Source organism: Perca flavescens, chromosome 6, assembly GCF_004354835.1.
Source record: "Perca flavescens isolate YP-PL-M2 chromosome 6, PFLA_1.0, whole genome shotgun sequence".
Classification (NCBI taxonomy): domain Eukaryota; kingdom Metazoa; phylum Chordata; class Actinopteri; order Perciformes; family Percidae; genus Perca; species Perca flavescens.
The window spans coordinates 22,871,400-22,897,003 of record NC_041336.1 but is presented as its reverse complement, the minus strand read 5'-3'; the positions used below and the strand labels follow the sequence as shown (position 1 = coordinate 22,897,003).

At 40.7% G+C, this 25,604-nt stretch overlaps 1 protein-coding gene across 3 annotated transcripts in view; it reads right to left on the bottom strand.

Moving 5' to 3' along the window:
* The window catches only part of ptprub (protein tyrosine phosphatase receptor type Ub), a 158,254-nt gene that overhangs the window by 97,042 nt on the left and 35,608 nt on the right, over positions 1 to 25,604 (bottom strand). For 2 of the 3 annotated variants that reach the window (XM_028580051.1, XM_028580052.1), the window contains exon 2: positions 18,024 to 18,155. In XM_028580051.1, the coding sequence (XP_028435852.1) occupies positions 18,024 to 18,155 (132 nt within the window). Of the gene's footprint in view, positions 1 to 14,740; positions 15,091 to 18,023; positions 18,156 to 25,604 lie in introns of those variants that run through there. The other variant, XM_028580053.1, reaches the window with a different exon arrangement.

Below are 25,604 nucleotides of genomic sequence, written 5' to 3'. Positions count from 1 at the left end.
CCCAAGACGAGGCCACAGTCTAGTGCCAGATAGATAAATCTGAGGCCGACACTGATAGGCCGCAGAGTCATCATAATGACAGGCAGGTTGGAGCCAAAGGCAGGAGGCTGCAGTTCCGCCCATCCCAGAGGTGTAATGTGCTTGTGATTAACTGTCAATCCACCCCCCCACCCCCAATTTGGTGGGCAGACGTTCTATCTAAGTAAGAACCACTCATCATTGTGACAGCTACTGTAGCCCTGACCTTGGCCTCCATCAAGAATGCTGCAGACGTGTTTTAAGGAATTTCCAGAGATGTAAACAATAAAACAGAATTATTAGAAATGTGTTTATTTTTATCTGAGAGACATACACCTGCATTTACACTCATATTGATTATAGAAGTGCAGGTACGGCACAGTCTGGTGCATAATTCTGGAGGAGGTATGACTGTGCTATATAGGCCTTTTTTTATGGGAGGCCTTTTGCTGTGTGACAGTAGGAAAACCACAGGTGTAAATAATTTGCTGTGAATTTTGGGTAATTTATGTTTAAATTAAGCATTTCAAACAAACATGGTTGACTGAGCACCACGTCAAACCACTCAGCTCCAGCAGAAAATGTTTGCCTTCTGCTGTTATCGTGCATGCTGGCTCATTGTCACGGCTTACTGGGACTGAACAGAACAGTAACACCTGTCCTTTTCTTACTATGACGAGTCAAAATTTCTGCTTTAAAAATAGGGTTTATAGCTCATTCTTTCTCACGTATCAATCAAATACAAACCCTCCAATCAACAGGTTACCTAGCTGCTTTTAGCCGACAGCTCTTTCTAAAAATAATTCTTAAACCTCACTGTCAAACATTTTCATTGGAACTGCTGTGAACACAAACATAATTCTATTCCCCTATTGTATGGTGGTTCAGGCAATTAGTGAGGAAACACATGCAAATCTTTCTATGTCAGGGGCTCAGTTCAAAACTGTAACTGTTGAAGATTCAAGATTGAAGATACTTTATTGTCATTGTATGAACACAACGAAATTCCGTTGGTGGCAATCAGTGCAGCAGCAGTAAATAAAAAATAAAAAAACATAAACACATAAAAATGGCATTGCACAAAGTACTCATATGATTATTTATTTGCAGAGTGTGACTGTGATTTTGGCTTCCCGAGGAACTGCAACACTGTAGAATGCTTGCTTTAAAAATATATATATATTTTATAAGACCAGAAAAAGTATAATGTTGCAAGCCAAAACTGGCTCTTGGTCACAGATCAAGATTGGAGGCATAAATATCAGATATATCTCCAATCCTGAACAAATTAACCCCAAACTATGTGCATAGCTTGATACCTTGAACCTTTTCCTGTTTTTCATTTTGCCTTTAATTGAATGCCAACAGTGTGACTGGAAATATTGGGAGGGAGAGGGGGGTATGACATGCAAACAAAAGTCCCCGGTCAGAAATGAACCATGGACATTGCGGTTATGTTGTATGAACCTTTTTTTAACAGTGCCTCTGTTCCATTGCAGTGTCCCAATATGCCATCATGGCAGTGAGCGAACATGTACAATAGCAGCGCCTTTTTAACTGCCTCAACTAAATGGAAGGCAGCCATTAATAAGAATTAATGACACATGCGCTTTTCCTCCTATGACATATCAAAATGCCTGATGTGAAAAAGGCCTATTATCGCTTATCGACCTCCAGAGGAAAATTTGTCTAACACTTTTTGAGCCATCCTAACCACCGGGCAGCATTACTCCAACACCCAAGCTCCACACAGAAAATGCTATGGTTTGAACTTTTACTGTGAAATGACATTTGCAATTATAGTGAGGAATAGTCATACTGTAGTATTCTTTTTTTATATATATATTTTTGGGGCATTTTAGCCTTTAATAGACAGGACAACTGTAGACAGGAAAAGGGGGGAGAGAGGGGGAAGACATGCAGCAAATGGCCACAGGTCAGACTCGAACCCTGAGCCGCTGCATCGAGTACTGAGCCTCTGCATATGGGCGCCCGCTCTACCAGGTGAGCTACCCAGGCGCCCTGTAGTATTCTTGAGATAAGCATTGCTCAAAGACTTTGTCTGTCACTTGAAAAGAATGCCCGTTGTTTGGAAACAAACGGCTGCTCTGTGTCAAGATGGTTGTGTGGCAACATAATGGAATACTATGGAAACTATAACCACTAATTACACCACCATGTTTATATATAACAATAGATGCTACTTTTGCTCTCATAGATACAAAAAGGTGTAGTGATGACAAGTATCTATGAATATAGATGGCCATCATCTGTTGTAAGCTATCCATCACTATTCTCCACTGCCGAAAGATCTGTCTGTATACAACAGAAAAACTTAGCCAGTTGAGATACACCTTCTTTTTTTTTTACCATGAAAGTGGTTTCTGTTTTCCAAAGCTTGGCAGAAAGCGTGCTTTTCTTCCTCTTTTCGTTTAACGTCCCATCGATTATTACCTCTACCGACTGAGAGCAGAGAGAGCTCTTTTTTTTGGCCCCCTTTGTGGTGCCTGTCTGTGTGTGACATCCTTGTCCTGACAACGAGACTCCGAAAAACAGAGACAATGTGAGAGGAAGAAAAAGCTTCAGACAAAAAAAAAGAGAAAACAGACAGAAATGCAGTAAGGCAGCAACGCAGCACAGCCAAGTGCTTACTGAGCCTTTGTTTTCCTACGCAACAATGCACTCTAAATACAATGAAGAGTGATTAAAACAGACACAAAGAAAACAAATTTGGACTCCACATTCCTCATGACTCTCTTGCTTGTCTCCTCCCTTCACTGCATGTAATCTGTTGTCCTTCTGCTTTGCTTCCAGTTTTCTTTTTAAAAATATTCATATCCCAGGATTACATTCGGTTTCGCAATCTTTTTCTCTATTTATTTCTCTTCTATCTGTGTGTACCTTGAGGAATTAATTAGAGCCTGTCACAGATGATGGGCTAGGCAGAGTCCAGTAGTGGGATGTCTGTCCTCAAGCATGGCACCAGCCTCTCGGACAGGATAGACACTCAATTCATTCAATGCATGGTAAAACAAACAATTTATTTACTAAATCTGCATTTTGATGCTACAGTGTGTCCTTGTAAATGGCCCAAAGAGAAATAAGAAAACAATCAGTTCTGAACATGAGCATATTGCATTCCTTTCGCACTTGTCAGTATCCCGTGGATCCGTTCTCTGTTGTCAGCAAGCACGAGGGAATTTAAAATATGAAATAAATGTACAGAATGTCGGTGTAGCCGTCTCAAAGCACTGTAGTTTTTTTTATTATTTTTTTTTTTATTTTTTTACAAAGCTCACTTTAAAATAATCAATAAAAAACAGCACACAAAACCCTTTTTTTACTCTCTCCCAAACTCTCCTAGTTTTTAAATCTCATCGGACATCTCAAACTCTACTTCTTCTCGTTGTCTGCCAGGGCTTTATATCTTGCTTAAAAAGGATCAGAAACTGTCAACTGCCAAACTCTGAAGAGCAGCAACATGGCCATTAGGCAACTGTGGAGACTGCTGTGCTCACATCCAGAGGGTTGGCGAGAGAGCAGCTCTGAAAAGCCCTGCCAAGCCCCAGCCTAAGGGAGCTCCTGCGAGCTCAGGGCCCTTCTTCTGCCTCTACATCCAGGCTGTGCTCATCAGCCAGTCTGTCGGCAATCAACAATAGAGCCAGATGGACAGAGACAGAAGGATGCCGCCGCTGACTCTACAGAATATGCAGCCCAGAAGTATAGCACTCAGAAATAACTTTGTTAAGCCACAAAGACCTTAGTTTCACAGGTTTGAACAGGTGCACAGGCAGAGATCTACCTGGTGCTTTTTTAACCTATTTCTTTTTAACCTATTTCTATCCAGATGAGGTTTGCTGAGCGTGCATGTGCTTTTTTAAGCTCACACTTTCATTCACACCATGACCCCTGTTCACAACAGAAGGCTGCACAGTACAACCACAGTCCACTGTGGACCAAAGAGTTGTATTTCCTGCTCAGATTGTCTCAGCAAACTGGAGACTTCCTCGCCACAAGGACCAGCACTTCCCAGGACATTGATCAAATTATTTACTATACTATGTCATGCAGTACATTAATTCCTTGTGTATAGGAGAGAAGAGATGCTGAAGATACAGTATTTCACCACCGTATTGTTTGGCAATATGTGTATAATTTAGAAAAACTCATGTAGACTTTTATTGTTTTTTAGACTTTTATTGTTTTAAGATGTAAATTAAATATGAAATGTCATGTTGAGAACAGTAAATGTATACTTGATTCACTCCAGTCTCTCACTAAGTTAATCTCAACATCAAACAAAGCATTATTTATGTTTATGACGCTGGATTATTTGTGGTCCATTCTGATGCAATAGTCTATTTTGCAATGAATGTACCTGACAGAGCTTAGGCTGTGCTCATTTAACTACAAGTTAATTTAAAGCTTTATGTGGTTATTTTCTGAGTGGAAAGTGGCAGATATTTGGTAGACATGCCTCTGATTTGCACATCAACTTTTTGTGGGTCATAATGACAGCAGATTCATATTTTCTCATGGGTTTTGTACCATATGCTTCGGTATCACTTTACTTCCACTCACTACGTAATAAGCTATGACTACACAACAACACAGCCCGGACAAATATCCCTTAGTTAAACCGCTCTCTGTCATTATTCGACCACAGATTCTGTATGATTTTCAGTTATTCCAATCTAACCGGTGATCCTTCAGCTAAGCTTTTGCTCGACTTTGTAATGAAAGAAAGCACCAGTCCCAAAGTAGATGGCTTACTAATAACCAAAACAAAGCTTTTCAGCCATCTGCTTGCTGGTCTGTTTTGAGTTTAAAGACCCATCGGTCTTATGAGACCAAATGCCAAGCGTGCCCGGAACAAAGAGAGCAGACTGTACAGGTCTGTGTGGTGCCGCGACCTGCCAAGGCTCCCAGGGCGAGAGGTCTCCATGAGATGAAGCACAGCGGAGCCTCAGGGAAGAAGAAAAAAAAAAGGGACGAGCCTTAAAGCCAGCAGCATCGAGCCTTTGAACTGGGGAGTGGGCTAAATCTTCACGCTTAAGACGTCAGAGGGAGGATTTACAGCTGCACCCTGCCACTGTAAACAACAGGCATGGACCATGTATCCATCCACATATATACATACATTAATAATGTCTCCTGTAGATTATTATTCTAACACACATAGTATATAAACATACTTACACACATGCACTGAAAAACACAGGCCACAGACAGTAATTATACTGTACCCAACACACAGGCTTATATGTAGGAGCTGATTTAAGCCTTTCCTCGTCTTTGAAGTGCTCGTCTGCTCTTGTTGGTAGTGTAAAGAGGTTTCGACCCGCCAAAGCCCATGGAAACAGGATTAGTCTAACCCCGCTTCCTAATTAATTGTCGGGGTGTTTGGCTAATAAATCTTGGTTATATGGTCCTCTAATCGTAGCAGGATATAGTACAACTCTGACCCAGCCGCTGGAATTTTGAACAGTCTGCGCTTTCTGTAATCAAGCTCAGAGAAATGCGAGGGAATATCTGCTTTATTTTGCTCCTATCCTAATTCAATTAAAAAAGATAGGCCAGTGCATAGCGGAAATTGTTGTGCATTGTTAGATTAGTCTCTCATTGGCTGGCTGTGTTGGGAAAGCAGTATCAGTAGCTGGTGCTCGTCCGCTCCTGCCCTGCCACAGACAGCTTGCCATTCTAGAGAATCGCAGCCGAGATATTAGTCTGGCACTCGAGGTCTGTTGCAACATGTCTGTGTGCCATTCATAATGCACAACCAGATCTTAGCAACAGAACTGCCATGTCATCTCATTCTCAATATCATTTTACAGCTCGGTGTGGAATAAAACTCAAAGGAGTAAGGCAGACATTGAATATTTTAAAGAAAAAGAAAATTTAAGTGAGCAAATGAGTGAAAGATAAGCTGCAGAAGAGCAGAGATACAAGTGGAAATGTGCGGTTTGAGCACAGCCTGAGACAGACTCGATGAAATGGAAAATGTGTGTGTGTGTGTGTGTGTGTGTGTGTGTGTGTGTGTGTGTGTGTGTGTGTGTGTGTGTGTGTGTGTGTGTGTGTGTGTGTGTGTGTGTGTGTAAAAATAGGTGCATGTGATCCAACTCCTCTGCTCCCAAAGAGGCCTCAAATAAATTAGGTTAAGCGATGTGCAAATCCCGCAGCTGTTTGTGGGAGCGTTTTGCAGCCGTGTAAGGGGCATCCAGCTGAGCATCACAGACTGTCCCTGCCACCTCAAAGAGAGCAGCGGCTTCGCCTCCCTTCAGAAATAATGTTCATGAGAAAGACTTTGAAACATGTTTCCCACAAGTTGGATTCGTGAAATTCTCTGTTTTCTCTGCAATGAAAAACATTACAAGCAAAGCGTATAAAAGAATATGAGTTTCCACTGAAGTTATGATTATGGCTTTTTCTATTGCTCCCGTTAGAGAGCACGGCCCTTAGCAAGGTGACAAGGAAGCAGCCCACATAGCAGTGGGAGCTGGAACTTCATAATTGTACTGTCACAATAAAACTGATGCAGAGCTTCCAGATTTCACTTTATGGCATTGCCTCAAAACTCACATAAACTGGCACAGAGGCAAAGCAGCTGATTCTCCAAGTATGGCCGCCTCCTGTTTTCTTACATAAATCAGTTACTGTATATGCAAAACATACGTCAGCATACTGTATGAATGTGTAATAGCGTGCATCCCAGTGTCCATGCCAGGTTTGCTCACGCATGTGTTGCGTTTGTGTGGCAGCAATTTACAGCGCGTGCCATCTTCCTCGTTCCCATCGTCCGATATTAATATCTGAGCAAATGCTGTCAGACAGCTCCTCGTGGAGAACCCCCAGCAGTCATTAGCTGTAACAACCTGGGAGAGCTCCTCGGAGGGACATGCTCTTCACTGCGATTACAAACAACGCAGAGAAAGCTGGGGCCATGATGCAACGATCAAGCCACCTCTCCAGCATCTCTGATGTTTTTTGTTATGTTAGAAATATTGAGAGGTTGTTTTTTTTCCCAGCGCAATTTTGAGGCTTCAAGCTGTGGCTAGCGCAGGCATCTGCAGCCACATTTTGATCATGATCGCAAAAGACAGTCGCTGTATTATGTCATTCTCAATGGATAATTGCAGTCAATATTTCTAAAGGTGGGAGGCACTGAACAGATTTAATGGAGGCAGTAAAAACATTAATGACTGGGCCTGTGAAAGAGGAATCAAATGTAGCAATCCTACAGATGCCATAAAAGCACACAAGGCACTCCTCAAAACGAATATCTCTCATTTCAGAGGCTGCCGAATGCACCACTTATAATAGGATGATCATCATTCTCTAACTCAGCGATTCCCAAAGTGTGGTGCGCGCACCCCTTGGGGTGCTTAAGGTGCCTCTAAGGGGTGCGCGAGAGGAAAAATTTAATGGTGTAATAACTACACTACTTTTTAGTGGAATTTTTCATGAAATAAAAACCTAAAATTGAAAACTTTGCTTTATAAATTTAAAATTAAAAACGTATAAATAAATGTACCCAAAATGCACTTCAGTTCCTGCCAGTCTTTACGTAACGTATGTGTAGCGTAACATTACTAGTGTTAACTTTACCTATGTATGCCTCCAAGCTGCGCCTGGTTAGCTCACCTGGTAGAGTGGGCGCCCATATAGAGAGGTTTACTCCTCGACGCAGCGGCCATGGGTTCGACTCCAACCTGCGGCCCTTTGCTGCATGTCATTCCCCTTCTCTCTCCCCTTTCAAGTCTAAGCTGTCCTATCCAAATAAAAGCCTAAAATGCCCCCAAAAAATAATCTTTAGAAAGAGAGAGACTGAGGAATCGGAGGCGAGAGAAATGGAGAGATGCGTTGGGCCAGAAGGACCGGGAGAAGAAACTGAGCGGGAGACAGATAAAGATGAGATGAGGGAGACCAAAAAGGAGGAACGCAGAGCACAGGCAAGTCAAGAGGACATATGCTCATCATCCAGGCTAGTGGGGAAAAGAGGCAACAAGAGTGGGCATCAGACTGGAAGAAAACAAAGGAAATATGATGAAACTTATTTGGGTCTGGGCTTCACTTGGACTGGCGATGCAGATTGCCCAAAGCCACAGTGTGTGGTGTGCAGTGAGGTTCTGGCTAACAGTTGTATGAAGCCCTCTTATCTATGTCGCCACCTGAACACAAAGCATGCCAATGTAAGTCAAAAAGCCCCTTACTTTAATTTGGCCATAAAAAGATTGGTTAAAAGGTTTGGAAACTGCTGCTCTAACTCATTTAAGAACGATAATGTTTTGAACTAAGTATTTATTAAAAATGAAGTCAATTACTTCACTGCAGCAAATTCATATTTTTTTCATTCTACTGTGGTGTTACTTCTTCATCCAAGCTCTTTGTACAGTAATAACTCATTTCATTTGTGTTAATGGAGAATAATAAAGTTTGGCAAAGCTTGAGAAGGTAATTGTCTGGTTAAAAGCAAAGAGATGGACAGCGTACTAAACACATTGGCACATAACAGACATTTTGTCACTTAGATTCTTTTCAGATACCTATATTGAAATAATGCCTAAAATATCATGTGTCATTTAGTTTAAACCATCTATTTCCACATATTTCTAGCTCCCTCCTCATCGGATATTAAGAACAGTGAGGGGGATGAGGATGTTAAGAAGATAACGAAGGAGATGCCAAATGCGATACAGACTATTTATATCCAGACAGCCGAGCTGATCCCAGTAAAAGACAGGCAACAAATGCAGACGGAGCCGTGGACCCCTGAGACCTGATATAATATATTACTTATTGTGTATAATTCAAATAGCCATCCATCTCCAGTTACTCATTCTGCTTGCATCAGGCCTTTCACATTCATTATCATATCAGTTAACACGATTTAATGCAAATGGCTACACCCAGAAGCAGTGCCTACATATCAATTACTGACAGAGTGTTGTGCACGACAAGACTTATTATGGTAACACTGCTGAATTAAATTGCAACTGAGAGGAAGTATGTGACTGAGAATGGCAGGAATGGATGAGAGATTAAGGGGGAACATGAGGAATGGGAATGAAATGTTTTGTCCCCCACCCCGTTATTCCCTGAAGGACTCTTGCCAAAGGCACTTAATGAGTCTCCAAACCAGATGCCAACTCAAGAGGATCCTACGTCTCAAATCAATGTTATTCCAACAAATGGAGATGAAATAACCTTCATTCAGAACCCCTCCTGGCAACTGGATTGCCACCCACTACACCTGCATAGGAATATAAACTGAAATCATTAAGTCTCACAGCAGAGGATCAATGACTGCATACAAATTCAGCTCATGCGATTCGCAGGGATGTTCATCATTGCCATAATTTGATACTTTTCCCTACGATTATGGTGGATCCTTAAAGCATATGCTGAAGTTTCAGTCCTAAATGATACATTCATCACTTACTTAGCCACAGTGTGATACAAATATGGAACAGATAGTTACTTTTTAGATGACTTAATATGTGTTTTAAACCAAAGCATATTAATATGTTTTATGAGTCAGACAGAATTGTTATAAAATGCTTTGTGGTTGTGAAGTTTAAAGTGTGATGGTGCATGTTGTTGCCCAGCTGACGGCACTTAGTGAATTCTTCAAGGCACAACCGGTTTTCCCACTGGGACCGCTAAAGTATGAATCAGGGTCCCAAAAGGACACAGGGCACTGCATTTACAGGCAGACGGTGGGGACACAACATTTTATTTCCCTTTAGAAAGGCAGTCAACCTAACAATTAACATAATGCGAAGCGCTGAGAATATTACCATTCAAATAGCAAGTCAGCAAGTTGCCAATAAATAAGTGCAACGTTCTGATCCCAAATCAAAATGAGCTTTGTGTTATAAGGGTCTGTTGCTGTCTAGAATTTTAATAAATTAAGATGACTTAAGTTTTTGACTTTTTTCATTAAAGATTTACCACACTTTGACATAAATTACATTAACAGGAGGCCCACTGTATCTGTATCTGCTGATAAAGCTTCTACATACAGTACAGTAGGTACCCCTACCATTCTTGCAGCTGCTCTGCTCTCCCTTACATGTCCTTATATGCCTTTTTCTGTTTTCTTTCTGCACCATTTCTATTTTGTTGATGCCACCATGTCATTATTGTCAGCAAAAGTTGGGTATGTGCAATAAACCAGTCCTGAAGCAGCTAATTTATTATTATTATTTTCAACCTGCTAATAATAATGATATTGGAAAAATCTACATTACAGTAAACATTACTGGAATGCCAGTCCCTGACATTAGAGTGGAACATTAGATGTTACATGTCCAGTTTGAGCATGTTAGCATGCTGATGTTAGCATTTAGCTCAAAGAACCACTGAGCTATACAGCCTCACAGAGACAATAGCATGGCTGTGGACGCTTGTTAGATTTTATCCAAATGGTTTTACAAAGATTGAATAACCTGAGTTTTCCAAATCACCAGACCAAAATGTAATAGTTCTAATAAAAAAACAAAAAAATCACTTAAATCTGATTTGCAAACCAACAGAAAATATGAGAAAGCTACACTACTCACATGCTGTTATAACCCTCCAGTTCCGCTTGTTTTACTGTTAATTCCTTTACAAACTGTGATGATATTGTTTAAAGAGAAAGATAAACAATGAATCTCTTTCTACTTCATTCTGTCAAATAGGGCCAATTATGTGTGAGCAAAATCTAAAATTCCCAATTCATGCAGCAAAGAAGCTCCAACGTAATTACAGTTGTCAACCACATGGCCTTTTTCATGAGTTGAACCATTATGCTTCAAGTGACCGGCCACTTCATCTCACCTGAGTTAAGGTGATTCACCTAGAAAGTCTATTTGGCTACGATCCCGAGTGTGCTTCCCGAGGCTCAATTATGTTGTTAAACCTGCAACCTTAAACATAAAAGCTCTCTAGCTGTCCCTCTAAAGCGGCACTAATTAGACGGGAACTACAGCCAAAAGGTGGCTTCATTACCATACCTACCTATAACATGGGTGACTGTGTGTGGGTGAGCAAAACACAGAGAACAAAAAAACTGTCTGCAGAGTATACAGCAGATAAACTTCAGGCTTTAGTGGCTGGCACAATGTCTGATCCAAATGTCTCTATCGTTCACATTAATGATTCCTCTCTACCTTGTTGGGGAGGCATAAAGGGAGCTGGCACTCGCTTCCCTGAATAACAATTTAATTAATTTGTTATATTATAAAGGCTCCTGTGTAGTGACGGGCATTTCTCAGGTGGACTGAGCTTTTAAACGTTTATAGAATACATCAGTGATCAATAAAAATAATCTTTGCCTCAAGGTAATGAGTCAAAAGCAATTATCCCTGTTTGCAACGGGTGTCTGGTCCTAAGCCACGGAAAACTCTGCAGGTTTTCATTCCCACTAAAAAACTACAGCTACCTACTACACTAATTAGTTCCTCCCTCTCTGACCAAAGCTGTGTTAATGAGTGAAATCAGCTGGAGGAAGGATGGGCTGGAACAAAACCCTGCAGACTCTTCAACAGCACATAACCGGACACAACTCTCTTCAAGGGAGCAATTGCCCTCTGTCAACCAAGTTAAATGATAAGTATAGCTCTCTAGCAAGAAGATGTTAAAAGGTTCCTCATCTTGTCAAAAGACGCAGTACCATCCCTGAGAGTACACAACAGACCACTTCATCTCATCCCTAATTTCATTCATCATTGCATGGGTTTAGCCTTGAAGCCAAGCTTTTCCCATGAAGGTGATACCTGCAATTGCAATTTGCTGTTCAAATTTAATTATAACTATAACTTAACACATAATTAACAGTGTCTTAAAAAGCAGTCGTAACTTTATTTCTGTGAGTCTTTTCTGTTATTTCTGTTAATATGTTTCTGGATTTACATGCAGTCTTTACACGTTGGTAAAAGATTGTTTTGTGGAAGAAGAAACACTCTGTATCATTTGGGTGAGTTGGATTTTACATAAATTATCTCAGTAAAGCCCTCATGTCTTAGCTAGCTCTTAGCTAGCAGCTAGCTCGGCAGTTGTCGAGGATAGATGACAGACAGCTGGTGGTCAGTTGTTGTCAAAATCTGTCAGTTAAACTTTTAAACAAATCATTTTAAATGTGTATGTTATGAATGTTAACACCTTAGAAGCTCTGAAATGAGACCTCAAGAATTCAGGGTAGAGCAGCTTGTACATTAACATTCACACGTTCCGTTAGCATTAGCTTGAGCAGCTACAGGGTGATTTATTTACTTTCCGGCAGTTTGTCATTGTTACCAAGTGGCCAACTATGCAGCTGTAACGCTTCATTTGATTCTCATGATTATACTTAAATATTATTGTGGAAATAATGTCAAGTGCAGTTAGGGCTGGGCGATATATCGATATAAAAAAATATATCGATATATTTTTAAATGAGATATGGAATTAGACCATATCGCATATATCGATATAGTTCAAATGTGATCCTTGCTCCCATAGATATATACACAGATGTCGTCTTGAGGTTCTAAACATACGTCAAAACCGCCGCCATCTTGGAACAGGGGTCCGAAGCATTCAGATCAACGCTAAAGAAATATGGAGCTTTGATTTCAAAAAAGGTACTCCTGTTATACAGTATTTAGGTTTACATTTTATTGTTATTTGAACAGCTGAGCATTTAATCATGAACCAGGTGAAGAAACCGGTTTATTATTTATTTGATTTTGCAACTGTTTCTATGAAACTACATGTGACATGTCATATTTGATTTTGGCTTTGACTGAACATTTGCTCTCACTTTGCGGAAAAAATATCGGGATATATATCGTATATCGATATTCAGCCAAAATATATCGGGATATGACTTTTGGTCCATATCGCCCAGCCCTAAGTGCAGTATATAGCTAAAGCGATATCTTTATAATATGTCACAACAATTTGTTCTAGAGAAAACTTGGCAAGTTTGCTCAGAGGTTCACAACTTCACCATTCATATAAACATAAATACATTAATATATTCAGATAAATGTATGTAGACACAAGTTCAATCTCTGATTGCGCTTGGTACAATCACATCTAGTTTCATGAATCACAAATACAGGCCTGTAGTTTCATTTATAGAAAGTTAATACAATCTAATTCACAATTGCAATATGAGTCAGATAAAATGGATATTAGATATGTCCCTCAAATCATTTGCTGAGGACACAACTATTAAAATCTGACTTAGGCTTTATAGGCAGACGGGTATCTATTATACATTGTACTTTAATTATCTTAGCAATTTAATGCATTTATGTCGCTTAACAGAATACAAATACAAGACAAATAGACTTTATTCAATAGTACTTGCCTTCTCCTCAAATAAAATAAAGTATGTGCAGGATATCTATAGCAACCATTTCCCCCGCAAGCCAAGCCGCAAATCTACCAGCTATAAATTATATTATCTGTCTAAATAATGTACAGAGTTATAAGAGCAAAACAAACTGAATTTGGAGTTTACAATAAATGGAGACCTTTTAAATGAGATGATATATATTGCATATACATATGGCGAAAGCAGACTGCCAGAGGTGAAAGAAGGCAGTGTAATAGAGTATTAAACCAGTGAGGATGGCTGGTCAGCACTGATAACAACACCTCTCCTACAGCAGATGTATCTCTCTCCTCGCTCTGCCTCATCCTTTCACAGACGCAGATGAATCTCGGGAGTCTGTGAATGACACACACGCACCCGTGTTCAGCTGGTCTGCTGTGTGCGCCCGTGGCCAGGCAGGGGTGAGAGGTGACAGATAGTAAAGGCCAGGAGATATGACATTGCCCTCCATAGCTGACTGGTAGAGGATGCCGGAGATACAGATGGAGGTCTGTGTATTTTACTGTATGAATTAGCTCTGCTAAGGTCATTACATTGAGCCTGCTGCTACAGTACATGCCGGTTGACCAGGTCTGACCCCAGGACAATGCTAAAAGCCATGCTTCATTTAAGTCTTAACCTTCCTTAGACCTGAGGTCCCATCCAACGTTAGAGTCCATTTAGAATGTCTGTGGGTATTTATATAAGGATATATTGTGCTAGTAGCTAATAAAAACCACCAATCAATTGACTCTGTGGCTTGTTGCAATGTGATGTACTAACAAACACACAGATGGAGCTGGATTCAAGCATTTTTTAAAAGTTACCTTCACTGTATGTGTGAAGCGGGACAGCACAGGAGATATTTACACCAAAAAAGACAGTGAAAGAGGGGGATTTGCAAAATTAGCATGCAACACATGGTGAGATTAAAGAAAATCATATTTCAACAATCTATTTCAGTACTGTCAGAGAATTTCTGTATGACTCAAGTGGATTAAAGCCCCGATTTCTGCACATCCAAGAGACACTGTTTGTATCACTACTGAGGTGGACAACTGAGCGAGTGTTTGTGTGCTCAGTGGCACTTCAACAAGAACGAACACCTTGGAGAGAAAGTTTAACAGGGAGCCTTTCAGCAGCTCTCACATACACTGAACTTAAAGGGAAACTCCACAGATTTTACATATCAAAGTCTGTGTACAGGTCTTGAGGAGCACGGTATTTGTGAGAGAGAGAAAAAATATGAAGCCGTTTGTAGCTCCAGAGGGAGCTGTGTGAAATGAAATAAACTACCTCAAGTGATGTCACTTGTGTCAGTGTTGGTTGGGAATGAAAAAAATCTGTTGGTGTGGAGTTACAAAGAAGTGAGCTTACCAGACCTCTGTAGCCCGCTCCTCATCTCTGCTTAAGGCCAGTGTCTCAATGCTACATTAGCCACTACTAACATACCACACCCAAATCTCCAGCCAAACTGTAAGCAGTTGAGTTGCATTGTGGGGAATGTAGGCACCGGGATTTAAAAAGGAAGAAGAATCGTGGAATAAAATAGACGCTATCTCAGGTTCTGTAGCGAGTCCAACGATATAGAAGTGCAATGCAAAATCTTATTTTTTTAAAGGAAATATCCACCCTTAGATTATTAGATTGTTATATTAATGAATTTGTCATGGTTGTGGATTTGGTTGTAGTTTTTCCTGTTGTATTTTGTAGTCTCTCTGTTCTCCCATGTCATGTCTTGTTTTGTTTTACTCCCTGCCTTGTGTTTTCCCGTCTTTGTGATTGTCTGCCCTGCCCTGATGTGTTCCACCTGTTCTTCAGCCCTCATGCCACCTGTCCCTCGTTTTCCCCTCGTTACCTTGTGTATTTAATCTTTGTCTCTTGTCGGTGCATTGTCTTTCCTCCCTGTCATCCCCTGCGTCATTTCCCCCCCCCCCCCCCCCCCCCCCCCCTCCCCCAACCCTCCCTGTAAGTCTTTAGTTTATTAAATTCCTCTACTCTGCATTTTTGGGTCCAAGCCTTGCATTCCTGACAGATCTTACTTTTTTTCACTTTGCAATAGCCAGGTCCTCAGCAGATTGTCACTACTGTGTAGACAGGCGCTTCAGAGTTTTTAGACTCCTTTTCCACCACTGCATGTCTCTTTGGATCCATAAAATAAAATATAAAACAAAATATAAAACTGTGAAATGCTGTTAGTCTGTCCTGTGGTTAAAGTTACAAAAAAATATTGAAGCTAGTTTTGCAAACTATCAGCAACAGATGCATGATCATGCAAGCTGAGGCTGCACTGTCGAAGCTGCTGTCTCTTCTTTAATGCATTTCTCAGTGCTAAATGTTAAGGCTTTATAGATGGCTACTGTATTAGCTTCTGGTGGGCTGACAAGAACCTGATGTTTACAGTTGATGTATCAGACCTGAAAACCTTTTGCTTTTAATCATCACTGTAGTTAAACTGGAAATATCTGGACATCATGTCCCGCATGTTTGACCTGTTAAGAAGAAAAAGAAAACTTCAGCACCTAACAACCTTAGCTTGTTCAAGTCTTTAAAGGATTTTTCCCTTAAGGCCACGCTGCAGCAATATAATGGATACTGCAGCAGACCCATAACTTTCCAAGCTAATGAATCTGCCTTTAAAAAAAAAAAAAAAAAGAGATAATACACTTGACATGCAGACACATTCTCCTTTACAAGGTCATCATCCTGCAAGCCTAACTTGTTCATTAAAACAACGAGGGAACTTCAGATTATCAATAGCAACCAGACATCTCCGATCTAATTCAAAATAAAGGGGAATGTGATAAAAAATGGGCCATTCCTATTAAGACCTCACCGCATTCTATCTTCTTTTTTCCAAGACTATTTTCTCTTTCAAGGGAACGGTAGTCTCTAATTTCTCCTGGGAGCCACAAGCTGCAGCTATCTCAGCTATGTTTACTAATCTTCCCTCGACACCAGTTTCTCAGCCCCACAAAGTTAATACTGGTTTAATGTAAATAGCCTTATCTCATAAACTCTTTCTATCCCCCCCACCTTGGCTGCCCAATGTGATACATGGTTAGAAGTCAACACGGGGGATTAAATCGGAGAGAGAAAATAAAGGTGGGGAAACCTTTCCTATGCCAGCATCTGCAGAAAGGGTATCCTCTAAAATAAGTAACTGTTAAAATGTCAAGGTGTACCTAATGAAGGAACACCACTGTCCATATACAATGACACCAATCCCATGAAGAACATGAGTAATAGACTGCTTCTAGTGCGGGCCTGAAGGCTGAGCAGATAATAAATTAAAGTGAATTTGTCTTCTGGTTCTCAGTACTGATCGATCGAGAGTTGATGCTCGGAGCCTCTTTTGCCTTCTCACTGTGTGGATTACAGTACCTGTCTCATTCCACCTGTGCTGGTCCGTTCCACTGAAGGCCCCAGTATCACAGTAAATGCCATGGCAGTAAGTTTTAATTAAACCCGAAGGGAAAAGTATTAATTATCCCATCGCCTGCCGTGAATCGGCTGGCGGCTGCAGGCAGATTCTCGCTTGAATGCTGATGTGGAAGTGAATAAGGTGCGGTTTAGGAGTTTAGGATTAAATGTGGGATTTATCATGTTCAGAATTCTATTTTGATAGACTCCTGCGGACATAAGGAAAGTTTGTCCAATAAACTATAATCACAACTACACAGCTCTTAAAAATAACAATGTATCCCTGCGGGAAGTTTTTAACTGTTTTCAAAGGCTACTTAAGTAGATATTTTCCAAAAGGATGAGTATTCCCTGAGGCCTACAATTATTTCTTCTTTCTAAATGATCTACAGTATCTTATCATATCCTATCTTGTCATCTTTACATCTCTTAGCTTATCTATCTTTATACCTGCCACATTAATGATCAGTCCTTTCTTCCAAGCTTGTTAAATTGCTGCCACCATTGAACATGCAGGTTCTTTCTTGAACAATTGGATGCATGTTTTTGTCAAGGATTGGTCAAATTCTCATTACCACTATCATAGATGATTGGTTATACTTGAGGGAGGCAGGTTCCTTAACGATATTGCAAGTTGCCACAGCAGACATGTTTTCGGCAGAGAGCCCACTGCTGCCACTGATATTTCTGCTCAGATTTCTGCTACAGATCCCTGTAGGTATTTGTTAATGCAGAGATGGAGGAGAGCCTTATAAACTATGCATGCCATCTCCCTCTGGCAACCACCAGCAAGAGCAAGATGGCAGGAAAATTCTGGTTTCCATTAGTCCTGTGAGGCTGGTTAACATAAAATTATCCTTGGGGTTAGCGGGAAGCAGACAAAACTGGGGTGAGTGCTTCATTAAAGCTGGTGCATAATGGACGCTGGACATCTATAAAGGCTGATTTGAATACAGTCGTGCTTTTCTGATACATGTGCCTCAAAACCAAAAGTCAATTTATTTCTCAGACCATTTTAAAAGCAACCGAAGCACACACCAACTGCTGGCATGACTCAATAAATAGCCTCTGGTCTTGTGCACCATGAACTCTTACTTGCTGCGTTCCAGATTCCTAGCAAGGCAAGCTCGTGGTCAGCTCTGTCTAATCTGCATGCCGGCAGGTATCTTAACTACACAAAATGGCCGCAGCCTGAAAAACGGTCAAGTACAGAACTGTAGGAGAGAAGACCACTCACCTCGCAGAAGGTCAGAGCTGGCATAAGGTGAACTGTACGTCCGAAACAGCAGCCAGTCAAAGTCATCCTCCTCCCCTTGGGTGAAGTCACACAGATTGGGGTCTGAGTCCTCTTCGAACGTGCAGCCAGCCGCTGGAGAAAAATTAAAATAATGTCCATCAGTGAAAGAAACAAACACGTATGGTTTTTCAGTTTTAAAGAAGTAGATTTACCTCACAGATGACAGAGACACATTTAAGAACAAACAACTTGAGCTGTGACTAACTTTTCATTATCGATTAATCTGTCAATTATTTTTTTGTATTTTCATACAAATTGCTCATTTCTTCTGAAAAATCAGTCCCAAACCCAAAGAAAAACAGCAAGTACTCCTACTTGAGAAGCTGGAACCAGAGACTGTTGGAATGTATACTTAAAATGAAATTGATAACAATTCTTGCCACAGCATTTCTTAAATGCAACAAAGCATTGGTGCTTCATTTTATAATTCCCTCTGAAACTCCTCTTCTTATGGACAATGAAATGTGCCCTGCAGCCACACTGACCACCTCTCTGCCCTTTCAAACCAAAGCAGTTTACTATTGATGTGAACATGTCAAAACAACTGAGCCAAACGCTGCTGCCACCAGGGTTTTACACAGATCTGTCGCTGCTCAGCTCTCGTCTGAAAGGCTGCACAAGGGTTATTCTAATAAGTGTAGTGTTTATAGATTAATATAGTACCCTGAGACGACAACTTGTGGCCCTCTCAGACAAATATTCAACTCTTTGCAATTGTGAAGATGCTTAAACATGAATGTCAAGCATGCGTCTCAATGGTCAATATCAGCCTCAATGAGAGACCACTATCCCATGTCTTACACACAGGTCTGTGTGTCAAAATTGTATTAAATGAAATGTGTTCACGTATGCACAAATGCTCTCAGACAACAACAAATCAAGCAATGAGCTATAATTACTTCAGACACGCACAACGGAACACAAACCCTGGCGAAAGCAATAATTGCCCCTGCATCTGAGGAGAATTACCCCTCCCATAAAGCATCCACAAACAAGACGACATATCCCAAGGCCCATTCACAAAGGCATACGAATAGTAATAACATTTGGGGAAAGCGGGCACCCTGGGGAATGTAGTGATTATCATAATACCTCACAACCTGCTATTCCATGTGCCAAATAGCTAATTTTTTCAAATTATATTTAATAGCTATGGCTTTAACGGCCCTTGGGTCCTGAATAATGTGCTTCAGTTCCGCATCTGTTGCCATATTTCACATTAGTCCATCGGTGTGAGAATTGCAGTCTAACAGTGGGCATCCCAGTCATAAGACCAGTGCCTGTGTCAGTAATAATTGGAGCAGGACCGCACGAGACACGACATGCTAATGATGGGAATAACCATGAGCAGCTCCTGAAGGTGACCTGTGTCTACAGCTTTATTGCTGCTCATTCTTTCCTCTAACCTGCCATTAAACAAATGGTCTCAATATGACAAAAACACCAGCCTCACTGTAGTGAGGATTCATAATTCTTTTTAACTACCGATGTATAAGATGGCCACAGCTTCCAGTCATTAACAGGTTATTGCGATTGTTGGGCTGGTTTGGTACAGTATATTACAGGCCAAATAAAATGGAAGACACATGAAAGACTATGATAGAGCTAGGTAATTATTGAGGGTTTCTGATGCCAAAACTATATCTGGGTTTAGGCACCAATACCATAGTGTCAGTGCAAAGTTCATAAAATCGTTTTTAAAGCGGTCCTTTAAAAAAACAGCTATACAAATAAATACATCAAATACTGATTAAAATTAGCCAAAGTTTCCCTGTTTCCAAATTTAAAATAAAAAATGATTTAAGAATTGGTAAAAGATCAAGCATTTGGTGCCAACTTTTGGTATCTGACAGTTCTCTGTACTCAATGCTACAAACAAATTTCGGTTGATACTCCAAAAGCTTCATGTTTAAACCCAATTCATCTTTTTTGGGACATTTTTCCTCAAGTTGCATGTAGCTTGCTGTAATTGCACTGTGCTGTGTCAAGCCATGAATACATGCATTTCAACTGCAGGGGATAACTGCGCTGACCCGCACCGCTGTGCCCCTGCTTGGTCCCAGAGACCAAACTGAGTTTCCTTCCTCAAACCAAGCGGTGTCCTGCGCTAAACGTGTTGGCTCAGTGTGGCTGTGTTAAAGACTGTCTGTGGTTTGGAGTTTCCCTACTACATATCTGTTCCTTCTTTAACACAAACAGCCTTATTTATCACTTTCCTACAGCCATATTAGAGCTGTGTTCCGTTACTCCTGATGCAAACCGAACATTTTACTGCTGCTTCATATTAGTTTTCCACCACAGAGTCAGTTGGAGGCTTTCATTGCGTAAGCAGCTTTAGAAAATGCATTGTATTTTTCACTGAATTAACGGAACTTCATTAGTGGTGCTACTAATCAATAAAAAATTATAGTTATGGACATGGAGCTGAGCGCAAGTTCTTTCAGGATGACTTCCTAAACTTAATCACTCCTCCCTCCCCTGAATGGATCAGCTGTAGAGGCGTTCAATTTAGTCTTAACCAATCAGAGCGGCCAAAGAATCTCAAGCCAATCACTGCATGACATCCCTGTTTTAAACCTGTCTCTCTCTGCTGCTCAGTTGTCATTTCAGGAAAAGTGCACAACCCTCCTCCTCCTCCCCTGCTCATCCGGTCTTCGCCCCTCTCGGTTCCTGGGTCCTCTTCCGGCCGGCCTCTGCCGGCAGCTTTTGGCATTGGCTTTTAAAAATATTTCTCAGGATTTTTAAATGATGGTGGAGTCTAATCTCCAAAGACTGTACTGTACATTTCACGCACATGTACAATAAATCATCACATATCTGAAATGAAGTCTCCTGATTGCAATATAATTGTTACAGTAAGAAATGTCAGAAGAAGAAACTGTTATATAGAATTGGTTAGATGTAAAGGGTCTTGCTGCATGCTCTTTGAGACAACCAGCAAACCTTCAGCCTATTAATTAAAACCATTTATGCCTTGCCAGAACGCAGCATGATATACCAAATAAGTTGTTGCGGTTTGCTTTAAAAGGGTAACAGTTGATCCAAGGTGTTAAACTTTCTCCAGATGATGTATTCACTGCAGCACAAACGCACTCAGGGCGCCCTTGCCTACAGCCGACCTTTTACATCACTTTTGCACATCCAGTGATTGTGATACGATAACATCAGAGCATATCTACCATCATGTAAGCTCGGTCCATTGGGTTATACTAGCAGCCAACCAGCAGGGGTGGGAGTGTGCATTTCTCTCCCTCTGGGTTTGATTTATTGCCCCGTACTGGGCTGTTACTGTACAGATCTGCTGCTGAGGCCAGGGGTTAATTGTCCCACACTGGGGTCTATTTCTAATAGAACAGCCAGAGATATGGGACCTGACATATCCAAACGCTGGCACTATATTATTCCCCGCTGCTTCAGTAAATGAAGCCTGCAGACTCCTCCCTACAAGAGTCCCATCATCCAGAAGAAGGAAGCCAGGCCAGCACTGCCCGGGAATGTCATCTCCTCACAACACACCGGGAGGGATCCAGCTCATCTATCATGACAAAACACACTCCCTCCTCAGCTCCTTCTGGAGGACCAATGGGTGTGTGGGGTGTCAGTGGCCATTTTTTACCTGAATAATTACAGCATAATTTAGTGCAATGACCAGTGCAAAGTCAGACACTGCCAAGATTTTATGGCTGAGGTTGAGACATGTTTCACAGTTTGGTCTGTTGCATGCTGTTGTTAGCGGATCTCCTCCTTCACATTAAATACTAGTAAACACTTACTACATTGTGCTTGGAGAAACTAATTCTGGGGAACACATTAATGCAAATCATAGGGCCCATGTCATTAAATTCTTTGTAAGACTGCTAATCAATGTGTCTGATCTACTTGCCAGGCTTGCGAGCATTTTGCATGTTTAAAGGTACTGTAGGCCTACGGAAAGAACATGCTGTGTCTCTTCTTGGGAGCATAATGGAAGAATTAGATGAATAATTCAAGTCAGGAAGTTTAGTTTCAAGGATGCAAAACCAGTAGAAACATTGTTGAAATAGCTAAGACATGTCAAACCAGCCTGCTGATGGTGCCCTGCATGTAGTACAGCCCTGCACTGTGAGGAGGAATACCTGAGTCAGATGAGAAGTGTTTTTTACAGACCGGATCAAATAAAATATATACATTACAGGCCAAAAGTTTGGACACACCTTCTCATTCAATGTGTTTCCTTTTTATTTTCATGACTATTTACATTGTAGATTCTCACTGAAGGCATCAAAACTATGAATGAACACATATGGAATTATGTACTTAAAAAAGTGTGAAATAACTGAAAACATGTCTTATATTATAGATTACTCAAAGTAGCCACCCTTTGCTTTTTTATTAATAAGGGAACAAATTCCACTAATTAACCCTGACAAAGCACACCTGTGAAGTGAAAACCATTTCAGGTGACTACCTCATGAAGCTCATTGAGAGAACACCAAGGGTTTGCAGAGTTGTCAAAAAAAGCAAAAGGTGGCTACTTTGAGGAATCTAAAATATAAGACATGTTTTCAGTTATTTCACACTTTTTTGTTAAGTACATAATTCCATATGTGTTCATTCATAGTTTTGATGACTTCAGTGAGAATCTACAATGTAAATAGTCATGAAAATAAAGAAACACATTGAATGAGAAGGTGTGTCCAAACTTTTGGCCTGTACTGTATATCAAATAAATAATAAAAAAAAACACATTTTGGTTTTGTCACTCTGTTTAAACACTAATCTCAGTGTTTACTGTAAACCAACCACTGCATAAATACATTAATACACAACCTCATTGACTTTATAGCAAACCGAAATAAACTTAAATAAATAAACAGTCTAAAAGCGATGAGCCACATTGTTAGAGGATGGATGCAGTAGCTCCTCTTTGATTTCATAAGGACACAAAAGAAGGTGGCAACTTGTTTATCAGACACTCTAATTTGCCACCACATCTGTGGGGATACGTAAAAATGTTCCTTAGTTTTATGTGCAGTTGATCAAAGCTGTGAGTCTTTCTCAGTCATTAGTGTCACATGTAGCCCTTCATGTTAGATTTGGTATCTCGCTCTGTGTTTACTTGTATTATCCCTCGCCTTGTTAATTAGGGTGTCAGCTATGCACATTGTATGTTGTCTCTGCTCATCCCCTTTATTTGCATGTTTTAAGCAAAAGGACGCTGGCCTAAGCTTATTTAAGGTGCTACTACTCCAACAACTTTCCACTTGAATAAATCAATCACAGCAGAATAGGGAGAGTATGAAATCAATGAAGGGGCTGAGCCATACCCCATAGTATCAACAACAATTGTGTATATTTTAAATTGGAGCCACAGTCAAGACCACCTAAAGAGTGGAATGTTGTCAAAGTGCAATCTCAAATTTTTTTTTCTCTTTTCTAATATTTCAAAGAAAAGGAATGATCTGTCATTAAATACAGAAAGCAATCCTTTGATCTGAAACACTGCAGTTCATCTTTTCAATGGCTTCTAAAAGATTAGTATAGCGAGTGAGCAGAATAAAACAGCAGAGTCCAACACCACAGGGCAATACTTATCAGATTAATAGTAAATTAATAGTACCAAATTGTCATATCATCCACTCACAGAGGTTGTAAAAAAGCTGAATGTGAGAATACTGCTGTAAATTAGCTCAAGTGATACAATTAATTGTGAAATGGGCCGCTGGACAACAGCTTATTGGGGGCATAAAACAATTTAATCCTCGACATGTTACAAGACCCGTCCAGGTCTGGGCCACAGGGTCCCACCCGTGGCCCAGACCTGGAATAATTGTATGACAATGTACACAATGTCAATATATCATTTTCAGAAAAACATAAATTGTGATGGATTACAAAAAATAGATGAGAATGTCTGTGTTTGGCAACTACAGAAGCTTCATCACATTAATGCAAAAACTATATAAAACTCCAATATTGTCATAAATCAGTCCTGCTCATTAATTTGAAACATTGACCACAGTGGCCTAATACACCGGAGATATTACAGCAACAATTCCATGGTAAAAATGTTATATTAACACATTTTTCATCGTCTCGCACTGTATATCACCATATCACCCAACCCTACATGCAGTGGAAAAGTAAATGCAGTAAACATAAAAGAATATACCCAGAATGTGTCAGTCTTTTCTGTGTAGACTAAGTCTACAAATGAATGATGACTGATGTTTCTGCACATCAAGGTGTCATTTAAAGGATCATTCTGGCTGTTTTAAAACCAAAACCTTATTTACCTTGGCCTCACTGTAGTTTTATATAATGTAGCTCTGCGATACACCTGCTGCAAAAACACTTCGACAAAGTCTACAAGTTATGGGGTGACACAACAAAGTTTGCCCCAATTATTTTCTATAGGACACGAGTGAATGGCTTCACAAGGCATTGTGGGATTCCAGGTGTTAGGGGAAAAAAGGAAAGGGGTGGAAACTTAAAAATTCACCTGCCAGCTACGCAGTAGGCCTATTGGTGGGTCAGAAAGATTGGTGTTTGCCTGCTGTGGAGACATGTCTGTGGAGCATTATAGTATTTTCTGGGATCCCTCTTTTCTATGTCCCTGGCCTCCGGGATTACAGATAAAAACGAAGAGCTGCTTGGCTTCTTATCAAACTCTCTGCAAGAAAATGAATGCCTATTTCTGAAAATGTCAAACTTTTTTTTTTTAAATAATACATTAAAATAAATTGGAAATTAGGGTCAAAGTTGAAAAATAACACGTAGATGAGAGGTTCCGAGGAAAATAAAACATCAGACAAAGTAAGAGTGATGACACACAGCTTTGTACTCATGTGGCCCTGGAAAAAACAATAATCCAGTCCTTATTGTCTAAGACAGTGTCTGAGACACGGAAAACAACCAGTCAATTCCGAGACATAGACCAAAACACTTAAAACCCAGTCTCTCATTTATAACAAAAACAGTAAACGCGGATGTGCGTGCTTCGAGAAACCATTCACAACCTTTGCTTTAATGTCAACTCCAGCCTCAGCCCTTAATTATCTGGCAGCCAGGATGGGTAATGAACACCAGGACCTGTAAAGTCACCTGAGACATGCAGCATAACGACAAGGCACGGACGCTTGCCGTATCATCGTCAACAAACGAGAACCAAACCATGCTGGGAAGACAGTCCGTACCTGAGAGTTCTTCCACTCCACACAGAAAGCCTCATCTGAGTCTAGTGTGACTGAGTGTCTGGCTGGTGGGGATCCAGGTGGGAACGGATGAGTAATACTGGAGGCAGTTAGGGGGAGGAGAGTGGCTGATTTGCATTGCACTGAGTGTGGCCTGATGCATCAGCAGGAGACAGGTATATCTATTCTCTACAGAGGCTCTCATCCTCAGCACTCCCCTGGCTGCCTCTGAAAGCCATCCATCCCCACACCTGAATACGCAATGAAATCATCTCTCTGCCTCCCCGGGCATTAATAACTCAACCCAGGTGGCTGGATGGGCCCAGTCACACAGAGAGGGCCAGGGAAC